Here is a 21,474-nt window from a genome sequence, read left to right as displayed (position 1 = left end):
GAAAAATATGTGTTGATTATATATGGGAAAGCATTTAAATAGTAGCTATAAGCAATTGCATTTTAAAATTATTACTTTAATAAATTTAAAGATTTTATGGTGATATCAAGCACTTAAATATGTTTTTAACCACATTTAAGAACAATAAAATGGAGAATAGTTAAAAATTTTAATTCAAATCGTAATTTACATTAAATTATTAAAAACTGTACTTCTTCTTAACCACTCAGCATCCTTAAAGAAGTCGAGTATTAATAAGCATTGAGATAAAAAAAATTTAAAAAAAAGAATCTAAAATAATTTCATCAACTCATAAGTTGACACGAGTTAAGCTTATCACCGCAGAAAAGCATTGTCTCTTTTTTAGTTTTTAAAAGATAAGCCCGTTGTTTTTTACCATACTCTTGCATAAAACTGGTAACACTTTAATATTTCTCTTGGCCTATTACCTTGCATAAGATATCATATAAAAATTATTTTTTTATAATGTCGTAGTTACTTATTAAGTTAAACTCAGTGGGTAAAAAAAAAACTTGTAAACAATTAAAATGAGATCGAAAAAAAAACTTACAAAAATAGATAAAAAAAAATTGAGACACGTGTAATTTTATGTTCTTAATCAGATAAGTCTCGAGATTCGTCATTTGAAACAGTTTGTACTCTATTTTAATTTTCTTGGTTGCAACGGAATTACCCGGGAAGCTAAAAGCATCAGCCTGTAAGTCAAATAAGCTTACAATTTTCTGGAGAATCAGAATCTGCAATAAAAGTAGGGTTTTATATTAAAAATTCAAAAGTGTCCCTATCTCACTCCCAGGGGGTGGGAGTGAAAAATGGAGTTTGGTATCATTGGATAGTTTTTTTTTTTAAAAATATTGAATTGCGTCGATTTTCCCTTTTCGATCCCATGTATATTTCTTGAAAAATTTGGCCGTTTCGAAACTTTTTTACCCCGTTCAATTTTTTTAAAATTAAATTAATTTTGGTTTCACTAATTGTATATGAAATCGAATGCGAAACTTTTCGTAATACTTAGAAATGTCAGCTGTATTTCATATATTACATTGCTTTAACTTTCTTTATGTTCTAATCAAAACAGCTGTTTGACAAAAAATATCGTTTGCTTTTCTCGGGAGAGACGACCGCAAAATACAGCTGTGTACACGTTTAAAAACACTGGTTAGTGGGTTTTCAACTTATTTTGCCTCTATATAATCCATCTCTATTATCTGTCAAGGTGAGTTTAGGTTATTTATAATCTTTATTTCTGCGACATTTTCGCTTGTTTTTTTAACAGATGAACGATAAGTGATGTTTTTTTTCACCAGTTACTGGAATCTTACAAAATTCTTCGACGTTTCGTCACCGATATAAATACGGAGTAGCTGTAGTACCTTATATTCATATTAAAACGTCATTAATACGAAAATATGAAAAGTAGAACAACATATCTTACCAGTGCGCGCTTTGTTTAATAAAGGCTAATTTTTTTCTTCTAGTAATGTCATACTAAAATATTTTTAAGATTGGGATTGATTTATGAAAAGAAATTCATTTAGTTTATTATCTAAAATTAATTTGTAATACCCACTGTATAGAATGGGTCATAAATTTAAACTTTTGTACTTATAAATAACCGAATTTATAAATTCTGTGTTTATAACCACAAATGAACTCGACGATAAATGATCTTATTAGCGATCGCTTAATGCACTAAAGGAAACTACTCACCAGTATTGGTCACGCTTCTTGACACCACGCTTACCTTTACTGGTACCCATATTTATGCAAACAAAGCCGTGGTGATTCACGGAATAGAGCGCTCAACGAAGTAACCCTAGTTCGAGCTCCAGCGATAGCTGGTCGATATGAATTGCATAATGCATGTTTTACGGCTGGCATAAAATATCGTCAGTGGTTGACGGATCATGGATTAGAGTCCTCTCGCCATTAGGCTAACCGTGGAAAGGTATTCGTGGTTTTCCTTTCCATGTAACGCAAATGTGGGTTAGTTCCATCAAAAAGTCCTCCACAAAGGCAATAAAGTTATCCCAATACTTGATACTGGAACTCTGTTGGGTTGGGTTAAAAATTACAAGGCTACGGAGTGGAATATCGGTTGTTGTAAACTCAAAATTGAATCAGCTGTTCGATGATGGTTATAAAATAAAATTTTAAAGAAAAGTAACCCCTTACTTAGAATATTTTATTTCAGAAATAATCATGAAAATCTATATATATATTTCTCTTACACGGGGACAAAAAAAAGCCTCATTTCAACTCCCCGAATGGCAACGCTAGAAAATCGACCAATGATTGCCGGTAAAAATGTCACATGGCAAATCTAGCGAGCTTGGTTTGCGAAGCACACCATATAAGATTGCGTAGCAATTTTCGGGGGTTGGCGATCGTTAGCGAGCAGGGAGCGCAGCCCACTAGTAGTTTATAATTGGTGAGAAGCATATATCCCACTGCCTTGTAAATAGTTAAGCCAAAATATTATGTTAACTAGCAAAAGTAACCATAAATAAATAACGGAGTTAATTAATGCAATTGCTTTTAATCATTTTAACGAGACGATCTTAAATTTAAAAAAAAGTTTAAATGATCTTTTAAACATCGAAACTTAAGGTAATCTATCAAGGTTTACGAAGTCAAGATAGCCAATACTTAGGACCAAGCAAGATTTTAGTTTATACGGGTTACCATGAGCTACCGATAATGAAAGTTTTCTGTTTGTTCTATTAATTTAGAACAAATCAGTTTGTTTGATATTTATTATTTCATATCTAATTCATACTTGGAATTTGTTATTTATCAGAAATTATACTGTATATACTCGTGAGTGTCCAGCCACAAAAAGTGGTCTATATATGAGAAAAACACTCGTGTGAAAAAAATGGTAGTGCAGTGGGCAAATAAAAAAAAATGTGGAACACCCAAAATAATTTTTGATTTGCTGATTTTTCAACGATTATTTTGGATTCCTGGAATCTCAAAATATGGGTGATTATTGGTTTGAAGTAGAAGAAGAGGATATTGCTTTAAAAATATTAATATTAAATGTCAATTATATAAACCTGTATTTTATTCACCCTAGAAATAAATTTAAAAACAACAAAATTCTAGTGAGATTCAAATATTAAAATCAAACCTTAAATTACTTCAGATACTAAGACACGTTCTTTACGTTCATTACCCCACGACATCCATCAGCATTTCATAAAATTACGATAAAACAAAAAAACGGAATGGTTGGAAAGATTTTTAAAAATTTAATGAAAAATAATAAAAGAAAACGATAATCCGTCATTTAAAATTTGCAGTTAAGCTTTTTACCTCAGCGGGGCGCTGAAATCACGTATTTACCATTTTGCCACGCTTCGAAAAAGAAAAAATTCGTCGCCTTTTTACATATTCTACCCCCTTCGAGTGAAAATTCAATATTTCTCATTGATAAAGATTCGAAAGTTAAGAAATACAGTGTATATTTCACGATTCTTCTGAACTATTTGTAATTTGAACTTCAATTAAATGGCAAACTATATATTTTATATGGCTTATTTCAAACACAATTTAAATATATTGCTTCTAAATATCAAACTATGATAAATTGCTAAAAACTCATTTAACAATTTCAATAAATTCTGTCCACGTTTCTGGCTAGCTAGACAGTTTGACCTAATCTGTCATTCGTTAATTCCCTGCATTAAGGTTGTTTAAATTATTGCCACGACTTAAAGAACATGTATTACTTTAAATATATTTAAATTTATCCTCAATTTTAGATAATGATTCCTGCTAATTAGAGAGTTTAAAGTATTTTCCCCTACGATCTTTAGGGAAATTTTCTTTCTTTTTTTTTTTTCAGGAAAAAATAAACATGGTAATAATTATTTTTTTCCTTCTAATTTCATTGAATTGACGGACTAACTGTATGTAACTGATTGTAAAATTAAAAGAAGAAAATATTTTTCTTCTTTTAATTTTCGACCAGCAGCTACCAATTTTTCTCTTTGTTTTTTTCATCGCGTTACCTTTCAATTAAGTTATCGAGCTTCTTTTTGCTTCATAGATCTTAAAATTAAGTCAGCAAAGTTTTTAAAGCTTAGTTTTAAGTTTTTAAAACAAAAACAAAAACTCCCTGAGGGTACCGTTGAACACCATTTGGGAATCTCTGCCTGAAGATTTTATGGAACACCTTATGGGAACCGCTGGTCTAAACAATTGGGCTCAGCAATATAGAATTTTTATCATTTAGAATTTCAGCATTTAGAATTTAAAATTAAAACTTTGTTTCCACATTAAACTAAACTAAGGTTTTTATTTCCTTGGCAAAAAGAACTTCGGAGAACGCTTTTGAATGACTTATGACATTGCTCTTTTAAACAGCCACACGTGTCAAACATGAACAAGTGAAAATTCTGGAACGAGGAAAAAAGTAGTCGTCTACACGAATGTTAATTCTACTTTCGCTCTCTCTCTCTCACTCAATTCATTATTTTTCTCTCTCCTATTAATTATGTCATTTAAAGAGCCGAACTAAATTCAAAGTTGTTCAACTTCCTTCCCATAAGTTATTCTTTGCAGTGTTGCCATCATGACGCAAATTGTCGTTCTATTGATCAAAAACTAATAAAAGAGAAATGTCAATGGAATATTGGTGTTTCTACTCAGAGGGAAATGAAAGTAAATTCGATCATTACGTGAACTGGTTAAGCAAACAATTTATTAAAGAGTATTATTTAATCGCGAATCTGAGAAGAATCGAGCGTTTGAAGTCGGCCTTCAGTGTTCATCCTCGAGAACTTGTTGCCAAGGGAAAAATTCAAACGATAAATGAGCTAAATATTTCTTTTTTAAATAATTTATTAAACATTTTTTTGAAGAACTTATGCAACGTAGCATAAATTTTGTTACAAATTTATTTTATTTTTGTATCAAATACTATCAATACTTCATTTAAATAAATTAATTACTAATTATTATTTAGTTGCGGGTCGGAAAGGAATCGGATATTTAAAGTTGGCCTTTAATTTTTATCCTCAATATTGTTATTGCCAAGGGAGAGATATGCAAAATAAAAAATTAATAATAATAAATAAATGAATTATTTTACAATATATTCAAATTTCATTGAACAAATTAATGTAGTGCATAACTAATGCAGTGCGAAGCAATTTTTCTAAAAAAGGAAACATCAATGGGATAAATAATAAAAAGTATTTTAAATATTTTAAAACAATAGTATTTCAACAAAAAATGTGATTAAACTTTTCATTTATAAAAATTACAAAGATGATTTAAATACTTTGAAGAGCAACTAGGGCTGCATTACTAAAATACATGCTGCTAGTTAAATTGGATGAAAACGCTAGAAGTTATCAATCTTACGATGATACAAAACTATACAAAATACAAAAAATTCAATTGAACTTTACGAACGAAGAGTCATTCCGTCTATCTACGTATTACCTTTATCTTGCATACAAAGATTATATAGACCATTAGTGGCCAAGACCTCTACATGCGATCCACCTTTGTCAGTTATATAAGTTTGAGATTATAGTGACTTAATTTTTTTTAAAATTGAAATTAATTTATCGGAATTTTTTAAAGTTTATCGAATGTTTATAGTGTTTAGTAAATAATAGATTACAAAAAAGAAAAAATTACAAAAATTTTATAATAACTAATAAGTGTTCTTAATGAGGCTGAAGAATATAGTTCGCAAAAGTTACTTTAAAAAAGTCATATCAAAATAGTCATCATCATACATCATTGTACATGTAAATTATAGCAGTTACGCAAACATGTGAATGGGCAAGTTGTAGTTTATTTATGTAAAGGGATGACGTATGAGTTTTAATGCGCTATTGAAAAATAACAGTAAAAGAAGATACTAATCTGATTTTTTTCCCAACGAAGTTGTGAATACGTTTTAGATTTATTTTAATTTTATTTGTGCTTTAAATGATTTTTAAACACTTAAGTGTGAACGTTTAACAAAAGACGAATTGAATTATCATTATGTTATTTAAGCATTTCATCTGCTAAAAAGGGAAAGAAGAAAAAACATTCTTTAAATTCTGGAATAAAACGAAATACGTTACACCTCTACGTATGTATTTTACAAACTAATTGTTATTTTTTTATTTTACCATTTTATTTTTTATGTGTACCTTTAAAGCGTAATATCATTATTTACTTTACTTTTTTTAAAAAGAAAATTTGATTAAAAAGGTTTTTTCTTTCTTGTGTACGTTTGTCGAAACTAAAAAATAAATTATTACTAATAAGTGATGACACTCTTAGTTTGATGACAGTAAATTCAGTAAATTTTATTTTAAAATTCTAAATATTATTAGCGAATAGTTTTAGTTAAATACCAGCATGCTTCGTTAAGAGTATTATAAATTCCTAAAATATATTTATTTGTGTATAAATGATTTATACCTTTAAAAAAATATCTGCATTTCATGAGCAGTTTTTTTTAAATTTATTAGTCCTTAGTTAATAAATTAATGTGTCTATTATAACTAAATTGAACTATCTGGTAAGGAATTTTTAATAACAATGCTCAGAAAGAAGAAGATGATATTTAGCGCTGCTGAGTAAATAACCGAAAAGACGAAAACGAAACTCTCTGGTGGAGAAAGCCACATGACTTCAAAGAACCAATCATTGAAATGAACGAAAGCTCAAAGTAAATGTTGAAGTTCTTACTGGAATCGTGCCGAGACTTGTGTAATATCGTAAATTTCAAGTGATTTCATGCAAGTTATATCTTTCTTTATGCCTCAAAATTTTATTTCACATACTTCTTAGGCTTTTAAGGGGAAAAAGATAAGTGTTAAGAAAAAACTGTTTTCCTTTATTTTGAGTGCTGTGTTTCACTGTAACCGCAAATGATTGTTCTAATTGCAAACTGAGGTTGCGTAATCCTTGAAGTTTTGTTGTTATGATTTGGTTGTAAACACGGGTGTTCATTTCGGAAGTCTTATATTGTTTGAGGTAAGATTTTTCAGTAAAAAGGATGCATTTTTATTTTAAACGGCAGATTTATGTTCTTTATTTTGTACAAATCAGTTGTCAGATTATTTGAAGATACGATTTTTCTTATCAACAGTAAACGCCATACTTCGACATTTACTTCGGGAAATAACTAATACTCTTACAAAATTGAAGGGGGAAAAGTGCACTTAAATGTTTGTTTTCCTTATATTGTATCGCAGAATCAGTTGTCATATATTTTATAAGAGTTGTAATTATCTAAGGTTTGTTTTCCCTTAATTTTAAAGAGACTTCGTATTGTTTCAGTGTTACATTGGTCCTTATTTAACGCGTGCTATTTCTAAATTTAAAAGATACTACATAGTGTAACATTGTTTTTCTACTAGATATTTATTTACTATATAATTGTTTTTCTAAAATTTAACTTATGTTTATTAAAGTTACAGATTTGGATATATACCCCACTTTTAGCTTCTTTATAAAAGGTCAATTGGATATTTCCGTATCATGATTCAAGTTTTTATGTATCATTACATTAATGATTAAGATTTAAATAAAGGGGATATTTCAGTATTGTGATCTGCAGCAGAATAATCGCCTAGTCATGCAGCGGCCGACGAGAAAAAAAAAAGAAAAAAAAATAATACATCATATAAGGAAAGGAACTTGATGCCACCCTTGGGCAAATTTCTACCTGTTTTTTCTTTTCAATTTGCAAGCTTATAAACTTTACATTATCATTAAAAAACTTTAAAGCTGTGAAATAAGAATCCTGAATATGATTTCTTGCACTAAGTAGTACTATTATCTAATAAAAGTATATTGTAGTGAACTTTTGCACAGAGATTCATTTTTAAATAAATAAGTTGAACTTTAAATGCTAATGTCAAATATTCTATCTTTTTAAATTTTTGTTTTAATTAATAAATTTCTTTATAATAAATGAAAAAACAAGTGTTTCTTATTCTACTGATGTATGAATGGAATGGTGCTTGAAGATTTCTGTTAAAATATTTAAATTTGCTTATGTTGTTAACTATGGTAACTACTTGCTGTGCAAAAAGCGTAATAAGTTTTTTCTTCTTTTTTTTATAGTGTTTAATATTTTTATTAATTATCATTAAAAGATACTGTATATAAGCTTTACCATATAGTCTACAAGTTTTGTAAATTTATCCCTTTATTTTGCTTGGGATTATTCCGTTGACCTGACAACACTCGTGAAAATGTGTAAATCCTTTGGCGCCATAATAACGAGAAGCAATTCCCATAATAAACATTCTAAACACATTAAATTTATCAAATAATAATAACAAAAAAATGTGAGTGTAAAAATATGTAATAGAAAAGTGTAACAGAAGGAATCAAAACATAGTAAAAACCTCTATTTTTTTTAATAATTAGTCATTGAATTATTCTTGAATATAACCATATATATTATTAAAAATAATTATAAACAGTTTATTTGAACATGCTAAAAAAAACTTCTTGCATAGTCAAGGATTACACAGTAAATGTAATAAAATTTGTGTTTATTGGCTCTGGAGCTACCTTTTGGCAATAATATCAGTTTTGGGGGAAATTGTTGAGGGAATGATCCCAAAGTACGAGAATGGTCGACGGGAAAATTTCAAAAATAGAAAATGATTGACAGGATAATTCCAAAGTACGAAAATGGTTGACAGGATAATCCCAAAGTACCGAAAAATTTCTTCAACATATGTTTTACTTCTAGAAGTTAATGTATTTTTTGTAGGAATTAGATATTTTATAAGACAATGTTGAATTCATTCAGTATTTACCACCCTTAATGTGTTGGTGTTCAATGTTTTCAAAATTTAACAATGAATTAAAAAGTTAACAGTTTTATTTTTTGAAAGTTTTTTTTTTTATGTTATCGGTCAAAGTACGCATATAATATAACATTTTTACTGTTATTAAAGGAAATTCTTATTCTTAATATATTTTTCTTTTATTAAATGTTAATTTTCTTAACTAAAACACTGTTCTATAAAAAATTTTCCTCACATGTTAAAGTTGTGTAAAATAAATTTTTAAATAAATTTATTATTTGCTGCAGTTATAGTTTGGCAGTTTTATAACCAGCATTCATTGGTATCTGAAGTGTAGCTTTTTGATTTAAAAAAAGACTCCTGTATTGAAAATTTTTTTAATTGAGTCAGTAGCAGCAGAAGTTTTTACTTTATTTATTTCTCTTTTGAAAGGATTGATGATTTTCTTAAAGTCTATTGAAAAAAGTTCTTAAAGTTTAGGGAAAGAGAATGATTTTTTTCTATTTAAAAATCATGTAACAGATATGAATTTAGAACAAATACATCCATTTTACACAGGAATATTTGTTTTACTAATTCTTCAAATAACAGTTTATATTACATAATATTCTACTGAAATGTTTCTATAATATTCCTCTAGTAAAATATTCATTACTATATATCATAGAAACAATTGCGGGTTAGCATTTGGCAAAGGCGTAAAAAATTGAACATGTTGACTATACATGGGATCAATTACATAAATTTATGTTGGCAGTATAAGCCAACGGTTCGCAAACTGGCCGTCGCAAGAAAATTTTTTCGTGTTTCCAAATACAAATAAATTCAAATGTATGAAAAATCTATAATTATTCATTTCAAAGAACAGAAATAATACAAACGAAGAAACTGACAATTACTATTTTACGGGCGTGATTGCTATCACAGGGCTTCAAAACCTTGTTGGCATGCATAGTGATCTGTGGTATCGGCTACTCGCTTCCACTTGTAACAAATACCGTCATTCTTGCTCACTCCTATGCAAAGCAAAAGGTCGGCAGCAGAAACACAAGAACCAATATGGTCGTCGAGCAATGCCGGAGACCGTTGGTGTCAAGCCATGAATTCCTTATCACTCAATAGCAGCCGATACCGACTGTAAAAACTAGATGCTCCAAGCTTGACAATAAGAAGATTTAACAGTATTCTATGATTGTGTTTTGGTTTATATGCTGCTTCTGTTAATTCTGCTTAATTTGTTATCAAGTAATGTACATAACTTTTTTCTCATATTTTTGTATAGTTTTTTAATGTTGTTTTTTAATATCTCATCTCCTCTTGCGATGAATAGCCAGTTCCATTACTTTTTATTTTTACTAAGCCAGACAGTTTGGAGCTTACTATAAATCTTTGTATCTGTATGAATACTTTATGCAATTTCATCTTTCATTTATCCTATTTGTACTTAAGATGTATTTTTCTTACTGTTTGCAGACACATAATAAAACTTCCCATCATGATCAGCCGAACAAACCTGAAGCAGCAGCTGATGCGGGAAGAGATGCTGCAGCGGGAAAAGAAGGAGAGGGAGATCTCCTGCTCTGCACCCACACAAACATCCATCGCCATTAGAGTGCCTCACTACATCCCTCCACGTGTTCCTGTTCAGCTCCCTCGACAGGAATACAAGGTATCCCTTTTGCCTCTAGATGTTTATTTGATTTTTTGTGCATCCCAACCTTGAGTCATACTAACATTTCTGGCTCACCACTCTTTGTAAGAAGAAAATGCACAAAATAAATAAAAATGATTCTTATTAGTAGAAAGACATTCGATGACAATGGAATCGTCTTCTTGTTTGGGCTTGTCTGATGTGATGCACCTCTGCTTTTGAACTATTTTGTGCCAAATGCTCCTAACCCAATTCTTCTTAGTTCCATTTTCTTGGGTCGCCTACTTTGTTTATAGAATCTGACAGAGCCTGAATAGAGCTGAGGTGCAGTTCTTTAGGATGGGGAGAGTGCCTGAAGTTGTAAATATGATACACTGAGTCCACATTCTTGTAGCATTTCCTGCTTTTTGGTTCTTGTTGAAATAGTCCATGAAAGTGTCCACGATGGTGCCCAGTGATGACGCTCACAATTGTTAGTATCTTCAATCTTGGGAGCCTATGGATTTCAGAAGCGATTTTTGCAGATAGAACTGATAATCATATTTTAAGCATGTTTTTGTCCGGGGAGAATTGCGCCAAACTTTGTTCTTTTCCAGTTTTTTCCATTTAAGGATGATTTCCCTTGCAGTCCTCATGTTGATGCCACAGAAGAGCTCCTTTCCTATTGGATTGAAAGAGGATCCCTGTTTTGCAAGTTCATCAACTCTTTCGTTGCCTTCAAATCCCATGTTGCCTAGCACCCCTAGCATAAGGATAATCCTATTCCTGGTTGCCAATTCTCTTAAAAGGTTTATTTTCTACTTTCCATAACAATTTTTGATTTATTTTTGAATGAATTAAGGTCACTTGACTGTCCCTGAAAATAAGAATTCGCTTACTATAGTATCCTTTTCTTATATTTACCTGCAGAGAGTTGATGATGGTAATAACCTCTGCCTGAAAGACAGTTTCAGGCTTCCCAGGAACATCAAAGAGGTGATACCCCATATACTCCCAGTTCAGAAAGGTTACCTTCTTTGATCAATCCATAAACCATAATAATTTACAAAATATTTGTGAAATTTGGGATCAGGGCAATGATAGTTTAAATTTTCATGTCTTAGACGTAACTATTGAAGAGCTTGTTTTGAAAAGGATAATTTTCTAAATAAATATTTTGTTTTAAATTAGCTATTTATTAATAGTGCAATATTTTTGTCCCTTATACTTTTTTTTCTACTTATAGAAAATGTATGCTTTGCCATTATGAAAAGTTACATGTTTTAGCCAAACATTTTTCTTTGGTATAGAGTAAACTGGAAAATCCAACTGCTTATCATGTTGAAAAAAGCCAACAGCGCCAGTTTCAGGAGTATATTTTCCAGTCACATCATGGAAAGAAATCCAACAGCCTACCTACTCAACACATAGCCAACAGCGTTGAACCAAGTCCTGTCAGTGACTTTTCTACTGCTGTGAGTAGTAATGCTCCAAGTCCCACAGAAGTGAGTATTTTTTGTATAATTTATTTATTTTTGTTTCCTAAGGCAATGTAGGGTCTTTCAATCAGAAATTAAAAACCTCAAAACTCGATTAATGTTAATTTTACTTTCTGTGTATTTCGCTATATCTCGAAAACTTTATAAGCTAATAAAAAAAAATTGCACATTATTATAAAATTCTTTTATCCAAAGGTTAAATAAATTTTGAAGAAAAAATAATTTTTAGTAAATATTTATTACTATTTTATATAGCAATGTACGAAAAAATTTTGAATTGTAAGGTATAAAATTTTTTGCATTATTTTAGAGAATATGATTTTAGATGGCAAAATACAAAATTTGAGCAAAATCGTTCAAATAGTTCCTGAGAAATTGAATTTTAAATATCTGACATTTTTTTAACCTTTTTTGCGCACTGTACTTATAGTTCCTAATGCACAAAGAGCTCTTTTTCATTAGCTGGATTGTTACCTTGGTATCAAGATATTTGATCGTGTGAGCTCATTAAGGACATTGCTGTCTCGAATCTTGATGGTGCCAAATATAATCGGTCAAGTGAAATTTTTTTGTACCTGAAAGAAATTTAAAAAAATTACTTACTTGTTTAATTAGGCAATTGCCTTTGATTTTGCCTTTAGAGTTTATTATCTTGCGAGGCCTTTTTAGTTTCTCAAGCTCTTTGGTGCCAAAACTTGGCAACTAATAGGGCCCAGGACCCAAAATGAATTTTTAAAATACAGTGTCTAAGTCCTTTTATCAAATTTTTTTATTCAATATACCCTTATTTTCTTTTGTTTTGTTACAATTTATAAATTGCCTTTTATATGAGCTAGTTTTCTTTTAATTTGGGGATAGATCTTTATTTTTCACTATTGAACTTCTCTTAGATGTTCTTATATGTTTGATAAATGAATTTGTTCTAATCTTCTCACTATTTTTATATTCTCTTATGCTTTTTATATTTCTTTTGTTTTTTAAAATGTATAAATATGTGATTGAAAGTGTTATTTGTGTATTCTCTGGTACTTTTAAAGATAAGTTATACTTTTTTTTTAATATTAAAAACCACCCAACCGAAAGTAAAGTGTTGTTTAAATTAAAATTTGCAATTTTAATTTGAAAAAATTGAAATTTCCAAACTATGTTTCTTAAATTAAAATTTGCAATTTTAATTTGAAGAAAAAAACTTTAAACTGGGCAAAATTCTGTTTTTCATTTTGTTATGATGTATTTTTACAAGCACTTTTTAAAAAATTTCTGAATTCTCCTTGCTGTCCTCCTATCTTCGCGATAAATATATATATATATTTAAGTAAAGAATTTAAAGAAATGATCTCTCAATCATAGAGCTCATAATGAAATGTAAAAATATTTTCATAATAAGTAGGTTTTGCAGAAAAATGTGATTGTAAGTTCCTAAATTTGAACTCATGTTGAAGCTTATCATTGTATTTTGTTAAAAATATATATTTAAGTAAAGAATTTAAAGAAATGATCTCTCAATCATAGAGCTCATAATGAAATGTAAAAATATTTTCATAATAAGTAGGTTTTGCAGAAAAATGTGATTGTAAGTTCCTAAATTTGAACTCATGTTGAAGCTTATCATTGTATTTTGTTAAAAATAGTTTTATCAAAAGCAGAATCTCAGTATGTTAGTTATTATAATGTTTGTTAGTATGTTAGTCAGTATGTCAGCAGAATGGAATGTTAGTCTGCTTATATAGCATTTTTCAGATATTACTGGTTGGTAAGTTTTTGTTGCAGACCTTTTGATATTATGTGTTTTTCCTGTTAAAGAAATAAAGTTCTCAACACACTATTTTTCATAACATTTTTTAAATAAAAACTAACTTTATTTCAATATGTAATTAATAGAGCCCGGAATTTGATGACCTAAAAAATCTCAATTAATGCCCTTAAAAAGTGCAAAAAATGCCCTTAAAATTCGAAAATTGCGCTAAAAATGCCTTTTGACATGACTTAAATAGAAGTAAAAATATTGAACTAAAACAATGTTTTACTCTTTAAAATTATTATCAGTCTTTCAAAAAATATAAAGCAATTCAATACTTGTTCTACGTTCATTAAAATTTGAAAAATATGTTTTATATCCTAAAATAACAAAAAAGAAGGAAAGTATATTGACACCAAAACATTTTCATTTTGTATAGAAACTTAAATGAATATAACAACTTCCATCTCATAATGTTACTAAATATCAGAATTACAGTGGATTATTAAATGTTTTTTTAATATTTTGAAATGTAAACGAGCGTCTCTTGTCTGAAAGCAAATTTTTATACCAGGAGAAGCTTCTTTCAACGTCTACTGATGTTATTGGTGCGTACTTGAAAAGGATGGTCACACTTACTGACAATTCTTTTTCAATTTGAAAAGATGTTGCTTCACCTTTTAATATCCTAGAGATTTTCTTCATTGTTTGGAAGCCAGTGTAATAATAAAAAATTATAAAAAATAATAAAAATTAGAAAAAAATTAACAAAAAATTTAAAAAATGCTTTAAAATGCAAAATACGCTCCAAAATTTAAAGAAAATGCCCTATAAATCTCAAAAAATGCTCTAAAGGGCAAAAAATGTCCAAAAATGCAAAAAAATGCAAATGTCATCAAAATCCGGGCCTTAGTAATTAATAATGTATTAGAAACATATCTGTTACTTAAATTGTTTGCAAAAAAAAAATAAAAAATTAAATAAATAAAGTAAAAAATAAAAAAATAAAGAAGAATGAAAATAAATTTCTCAAGATTAGCTTTGTGGTTAAAAAGCACTTTCATGCTTGTGTATGATTGAAATTTTCGATTTTAATTGCTTAAAAATTAGTATGATTTTGTTATAAAATATTATTTTAAAAGAAAAGTTGTTTGATGATGTTTTACTTTTCAGTTGGATGAATTTTGGAATGACTTTGAGTCCTATAATAGATCTTGTACAGATTCAGTTGCTGATAATTTCTTAGATCCTAGTCTTACAGTTCCTGTTGCAGCAGTGAGTAATGTTAATATTTGATTATGATCTTCACATTTCATTTTGATGTCCTGTTTTACCATTTATTTATTATTATTTTGTAGATATTTTAAAATTACAGCGTGATTGTAAAAATAATTATTGTCAGATATTATGGAACCTATGGGTTCAGTATAAGTTGAAGTTAAATATATTATTTTAATAAATGAAATCTTTAAAAGAATAAGAAAACATCATAAAATTGAATATTTCAATTAAAAAGAAGCTTGATTTTTGAATTAGTTTTAAGAAATAAAAAGTTGTGTTTATTGTTTTAAAAGGAATATTTATGTTTGGTTTCAATTTTAAAATAATAATGTTTATACAAATTAAAGAAAGGAAAAGTATATTTAATTAGCAATTTAATTTTTAATTTAATTGGCAAAAGTATTTTAAAATGCATATTTTTAATAAATGTTTGGATTAAATACATGCAGTTTTATACTCCAATTTTATCTATTAGTTCTCTAATACATAATTATTTCAAATAGTTAATATTTTATAACATTATAATACTATGCTTTAAATTATTATTTTTACCATTACATCATTACATTTGTTTTATGTTTCTAAATTATGATTTTTAATTTAATAAGGCTGTGTTTCCCTTATTGTTAAATTTTGGAAATTAATTTTTAATTTTATGCCTTACCTTCAACCGTGTTAATGATTCTATGACTGATGCATTTCCAAAATAACTATAAAAAAAGTTAGATACAAATATGATTATTCAGTATTTAATTATTTTATATCAGCAGTTAGTAGGTTATAAAACAGCTAAGTAATTCGGAAATTTTGTAAAAAAAAAAAATAAAAAAAAATATGGAAGCGTTTTGCATTTCTCCCACATTAATCAGGCATAATATCTATAATATGGTAAACAATAATGAAAATTGCTCTAACTAGAGTTAATATTTTTTTGTATTAACTATGAAATTTTTTTAATACTTTTATTCAGTTTAATTCCTTCATTTTGGACATCAACATTTTCAGACTTTAAATATTTTACTACAGATAGTATAAATCGAACAGTTTTAATAGGGTTTCGAAAAATCCAGCCTTTTTATGAGAAAGACCAGCTTTCGTTAAGAGGGGGGGAAACGATTTTAATCCACTTTTTAACAATTTACATATTATGGTTTAAAATTAACATACATGTATTCTATTTATTTTATTAATCAGTATTCAGTAAAATAATATAATTAATATAAGTAAAATATGTTATGACATTATGTATCATATGACTAATATTGCAAAAAAGCACAAAATCTGATAAATTTAATAGTCATTGTGATGAAAACAATCAATACTATTAGTTCTATAATGGTAAAATTTAAAGATGTTTTTCGGTCTCATACTATTTCTCAAAATAAAACTTAGTATACAGAAATTTAAATAATTTAGTTATTTTTATTTTTTTGCATGCATCGATTATTAACAATACAAAAAAAAAAATTTAAGGTTGTTTTTGAGGTGTTGAACTTCTTTTAAAATGCATCAAAATGTAACAGGAACAAGTTCTAATTATCAATAATGTTTATAAATGCTAAGTAGTTTGGACATAAAGCAAAATTTTCCTATGTGTTTTTAATTATAATTTAATAAAACAATAATATTTTTTATCAGTTTGAAATAAAGTTTGAAACTGAACGGAAGCATAGATAGTTGTATTTATTATACAAAAATAAGTTATCTTTATACTTGTTTTAATTTTTATTGTACCGATTAACCGTGCTATTAATAATTTTTTTGACTCAAATTTGCATCCATTTTTCATTTTTTTTTTTTCGAGCTTGAAATTTATTTTTACTTTTTCTTAAGGACATTTATTCCATAAATAGATAAAATGTTACTAATTTTTCCAGTGTAATTACTGCACCCTATTTACTTTAAAACCAGACTCTTTTTTTTTTTTTTTTTGAAGTTGCTGCAAAATTATTTCAGTATTTCAATTATGTTTTTTCCTAGTTGTGCTTTAAATTGATTCAGAATAATTGATTTCTAAGATCATGCTTAAGCATCAGTAAATTAGGAATTCCTATAACGTATTTAGGAATTCCTATAATCCTCTATAAATGATCTAGTGTCCATCAAGAACCATTTTACTGTGGAATAGAGAGAGGTTTCACTGTATTAGCAAAAATTGTTTGTATATAAAATCAATTGAATTATGAGATACATTCCACATTTTTTAATTGATTTTGTTTCAAAAGTTATAGGAACAATGTTTTGGTTAAATGTTTGTAATGGAGGCATTTGAATGAAGCAAATTTTTTGTATGCATTTCAATTTATTTGTTTTATAAAAAAAATGTTACGACTCTTGTTATTTTAATAGTTAAAACTAGTCTTCTGTTAAAACTTAATATTATCTATCACTGGAAATTTATGAATTGTGTGAAAGTTGGATGATAATTAAAATAAGATATGAATTCAAAATTACTATCTTTTTACTAAATGTTCTTTAATAATTTTCCAAAAATTTATTAATTTTCTGCAGTTATGAATTGAAACCTTTAAGCAAAAAATTGGATTTTACTTAATTGCAATTTTTTACTGCAGCCAGCTGATCCTGCCTTACTAGATATGCTGTCCACTATGTTGCCACTTGATCCTGTGTCCACATCTTGCCCAGCAGAATTGGCTGAAGTTATCAGTGATGGAGAATTACTTACAGAAGAAAAAGTCCAAGCAATTCAGAAAGATAGACAGAAAAAAGACAACCACAACAGAAGTGAGTTATCTTCTGGTTGTTAATGTTTGACATGACCTATACTATTAGGCTTTTGGCTATAGTCTGGGATTCATCTCTAATTAATGATTGTAGTACAGTACTGGCACATTACACTGCCACTATTAGGTACTTATACTTCAAGACGAAGAAGATCAGAATACAATACCCACACGTGTTACCTATGACATCAGCTCCAGCTAATGGTTTATAAGCAAAATGGCGTGTTAAATTTAGGCTAAGTTTCTTTATGTAAACTGGAATGTTAATTAATGTGAAGTTGATTAAATACAGCTCCTTATCGCACGTAGAATTTGTTGAAATATGATTCCTTCTTGTCTACGTCTTTTACTTAACTTAGATTTTTTTAAATGTATTTTATTGAAACCGTGATATATTTTTGTTTTGTGTACCCTGCAACTTTGATGCTGCATCATTAGTTCTTCTCCTTGGGCTTCTTGCCTGTATTTGTGCTAAGTAAGAGATATATAATGAAAGAATTAAAATGTTTATGAAAGAATCTTTGTTTAGGAATATAGAATGTGTCACTGAAGAAAATTGATACTTGGCATGCTTGTCTTACTCAAAATGGAATGGAAAGAACAGTTGCTAACATTCAAACAGTTGCTTTTCAGTTGCTAACATAACAGTTGCTTTTCAGTTGCTAACATAACAGTTGCTTTTCAAAAACCAATCAGGATCGATATACCCACACTACATCACTTGCAGGTATCCCATTTAGATTGGACAACATTAATATATTAGTAGTTCAATTGAAGAAAAAAAATTATGAGCATTCTTTCTTTCCTATTAATACTTAAAGGGAAAAAATATTACTGCTTTAATTGAAATATAAATAGATTTAGAAATAAGGTTATTCTCTCTTTTTTAATTTTTTTATAAAGAATAGAATTTGTATATATATTATTGGCTTAATTGAAAATTATGTAGTTAAGAATTTAAAAGTATTTCTTTTATAATATTTTTCTGAGATAATAGAATTTATATTGTTGGGCGTAATAAAAGCTACATTGTAAAATTTAATATTTTAAACAGAATATATAATTTTTTGAAATTCAAAAAATAATCAAATACATTATGCAATTTTCTAATTATCATTTTAAACAACTATCGCTAATACACAAGTTTTTCAGAGCTCAAAAAAAAAAAAAAAAAAAGAGGGAAAAATTCTGCAAGGATTACAATTTGTCTGCAAGAAAACTCTGCAGAAATTCTTTGCAGAACAAATAGAAATGTTATGGAATACTCTGCGGTATACTTTGACGAGATGATATGTATATTTTACTACTTGGTGTTTCCTTTTTTTCAGCTTCCGGTGGGGCAATTTTAAACAACTGAACTCTGAGGAGATGACCCATTGTTTACACTTTACCCATTCCTTCACAATCCTAGGCGACATATAAATTCTTTTTTATCTATAACTTCATATGTTTTAAATTAAATTTTAACAACATGCATTTCTAGTATTTAATTTTCATCTGCCTTAAATTTTGCAATGTTTGGTAAGCCTTACTTGTGTGTGTGTGTGTGTATATATATATATATATATATATATATATATATATATATATATATATATAATTTAACAGATACAATTTCATCCTATTATTTTATAATTTTTGTTATTTGAAATGCTGGAATATGTATCTGTTTTAAGTCCTTCATCTGAAATTATTTGTAAAAATTTTTTAGTTGAAAGAAAAAGAAGATTTAATATAAATGACCGTATAAAAGAGCTCAGCACATTGCTACCAGGCTGCAATGATAAGTTAGTATATTTTAGGTATACTTTAATTTATTTGTTTGTTTAATTATTTCTTTTTTGTCAATCTCCCTAATGGTGAAGTGTAAATTTGAATCTTGTTTATTCTTTAAATAAAACTTGCTTATTCTTCTTACTGTTTCAAGTAATACAATGAAAAAATGAATAATATGAGGGAAAAAATGATATGTTGGTTGATAATGTTTATAATAGACAAGTAATCTGAAAATAGTAAAAATTTATTTCTAGTTGTCAATTTTGCCATATTGACAATTTTATTTAAAATGAATATATTATTTCCCATTCATTTTAACATTTTCCAATGTTATCAAGCAGTGTTTATTTTTTGTTCTTTGTGTTTAATCTTAATTTTTCTATCATAATACAATAATTACAGTGTTCGTATCTTTATTTCATATTAATAATTAAAAAAAAAATTATTTTGTTTATGAAATAAAAAATATTAAATTTAAAGTTTGAAATAAACTTTTCTAAAAATTAAACTTGTGTTAGAAAGTTTTCCTTTTTTTAAAAAAAAAATTAAGATTCCATTTTTTTCATGAAATTTGTTATTAAGCAAGTTATTTTGTAAAGTATGATTTAAAACTTGCAAAATCATACTACTTCTTATAAAAATGTATTTAATTTGATCATTCATTTCTTTCAAAAATTTATTTTCATTGAAAATTAAGTTTGCAGCTGTGCCTTGATGTTTGATTTTAATGTTTATTTATCTTAGTGTAAGAATTTCTCTAGCTTACATGGAAAAAAAATGAAAGTTTATTTTTAATGTTCATACTTATACTTATTTTATTGAACACATAGTTATGAATGCAATTTATTAAATTTTATTATTCATCAATGGATTGTCAGTGCTAAAAATGCCTGAGTTTTGAAAAATCAGTTAAAGTAATTCTGATTGGGATAGAAATGCTGTGTTCTGCTTAAGAAGCCAAATATTTTTTTTTTCATCTCAAATTTAGTAACAAATTCATCAAGAGAAGAAATTGTTAACTGAAAAAAACTATAAATCAGTATTTTGTATCAAAATGGAATGTGGCTTAGACCACATCACATTTTTAATCTGATGCCCTTTCAAATATTTCTGTTGAAATGATCTAACTGATTTTTTCTCAATCAGTAGCATGATCTATGACAAACATAGCAGGTACTAATTACTGTGACTAAATTTGTTGAACATAAAAACTTTTTTGAAGTAGAGCCATATTCCCCGACTATTCTTTAATCGGTTTTTCAAAATTTTTAGTCATGTTTTGGACATCTGAATGTTAGTTCTTCAATTGTTAATTTGTCTTTATTTCAATGTATATTTTTATTAGGTATTATGAATTGGTGAAAGATATTCGACAAAATAAAGGGACAATCCTGAAAGCTTCCGTAGATTATGTACGATGTCTGAAAAAGGAAGTACAAAAAATCCCTGACTTAGAAATGCGTTTGCGAGTTGTCGAGCAAACAAATAAAAAATTACTCTTGCATATTCATGTAAGTTTATTTCTTCATTATTGTTGTTATTATTATTCATTATGTGGTCATAAAATAACTTTATTTCATGTGAAAAAAATTTTAAAATTTTATAAATCTTAGTTTTTTTTTTATCAGGGTGAAATTTATGGTACATTCCGTTGCAATGTATTAAGAATGTTATTTTGAATCTTAACTTAAGTAATTTTTACTACTGTTGATCAATATAAATGAGAAAAGATTTAATAATAATCCATGAATGAAAACCCAAGAAAGTTCATAAAAATCATCATGTAATCAGGCTTTCCGAATATTTGTTTTTGTGTTTAAACTTCTACAATGCCTCAGAGTCCAAAGATATAACAATTTTATTTTTGAATGATGAAAGATTCTTCCTAAGTAATATCATATGTGAGTATTATGTGTTTTGTGATGATTTTATCACTGTTTCATTTTTAAGATATGGCTTGTTTTTTCTGAATTGGGAAAATTTGTTAATATCGTTATTC

At 27.8% G+C, this 21,474-nt stretch overlaps 1 protein-coding gene across 10 annotated transcripts in view; it reads left to right on the top strand.

Moving 5' to 3' along the window:
• Window positions 1-21,474, top strand: part of LOC107452712 (transcription factor E3) — a 112,348-nt gene that overhangs the window by 87,930 nt on the left and 2,944 nt on the right. For 5 of the 10 annotated variants that reach the window (XM_016069277.4, XM_087166578.1, XM_071178977.2 and 2 more), the window contains 6 exons: window positions 10,281-10,476; window positions 11,748-11,942; window positions 14,848-14,949; window positions 17,529-17,700; window positions 19,411-19,501; window positions 20,821-20,986. In XM_016069277.4, coding sequence (XP_015924763.1) covers window positions 10,281-10,476; window positions 11,748-11,942; window positions 14,848-14,949; window positions 17,529-17,700; window positions 19,411-19,501; window positions 20,821-20,986 — 922 coding nt within the window. Of the gene's footprint in view, window positions 1-6,732; window positions 7,015-10,280; window positions 10,477-11,747; window positions 11,943-14,847; window positions 14,950-17,528; window positions 17,701-19,410; window positions 19,502-20,820; window positions 20,987-21,474 lie in introns of those variants that run through there. The other 5 variants (XM_016069279.5, XM_071178981.2, XM_071178980.2 and 2 more) reach the window with 3 other exon arrangements.

The sequence above is a fragment of the Parasteatoda tepidariorum genome, chromosome 6, assembly GCF_982258835.1.
Source record: "Parasteatoda tepidariorum strain Cologne lab strain chromosome 6, Ptep-v5.0, whole genome shotgun sequence".
Lineage (NCBI taxonomy): Eukaryota > Metazoa > Arthropoda > Arachnida > Araneae > Theridiidae > Parasteatoda > Parasteatoda tepidariorum.
The sequence above is the reverse complement of the archived record's forward strand: the minus strand, read 5'-3'. Positions and strand labels throughout refer to the sequence as shown.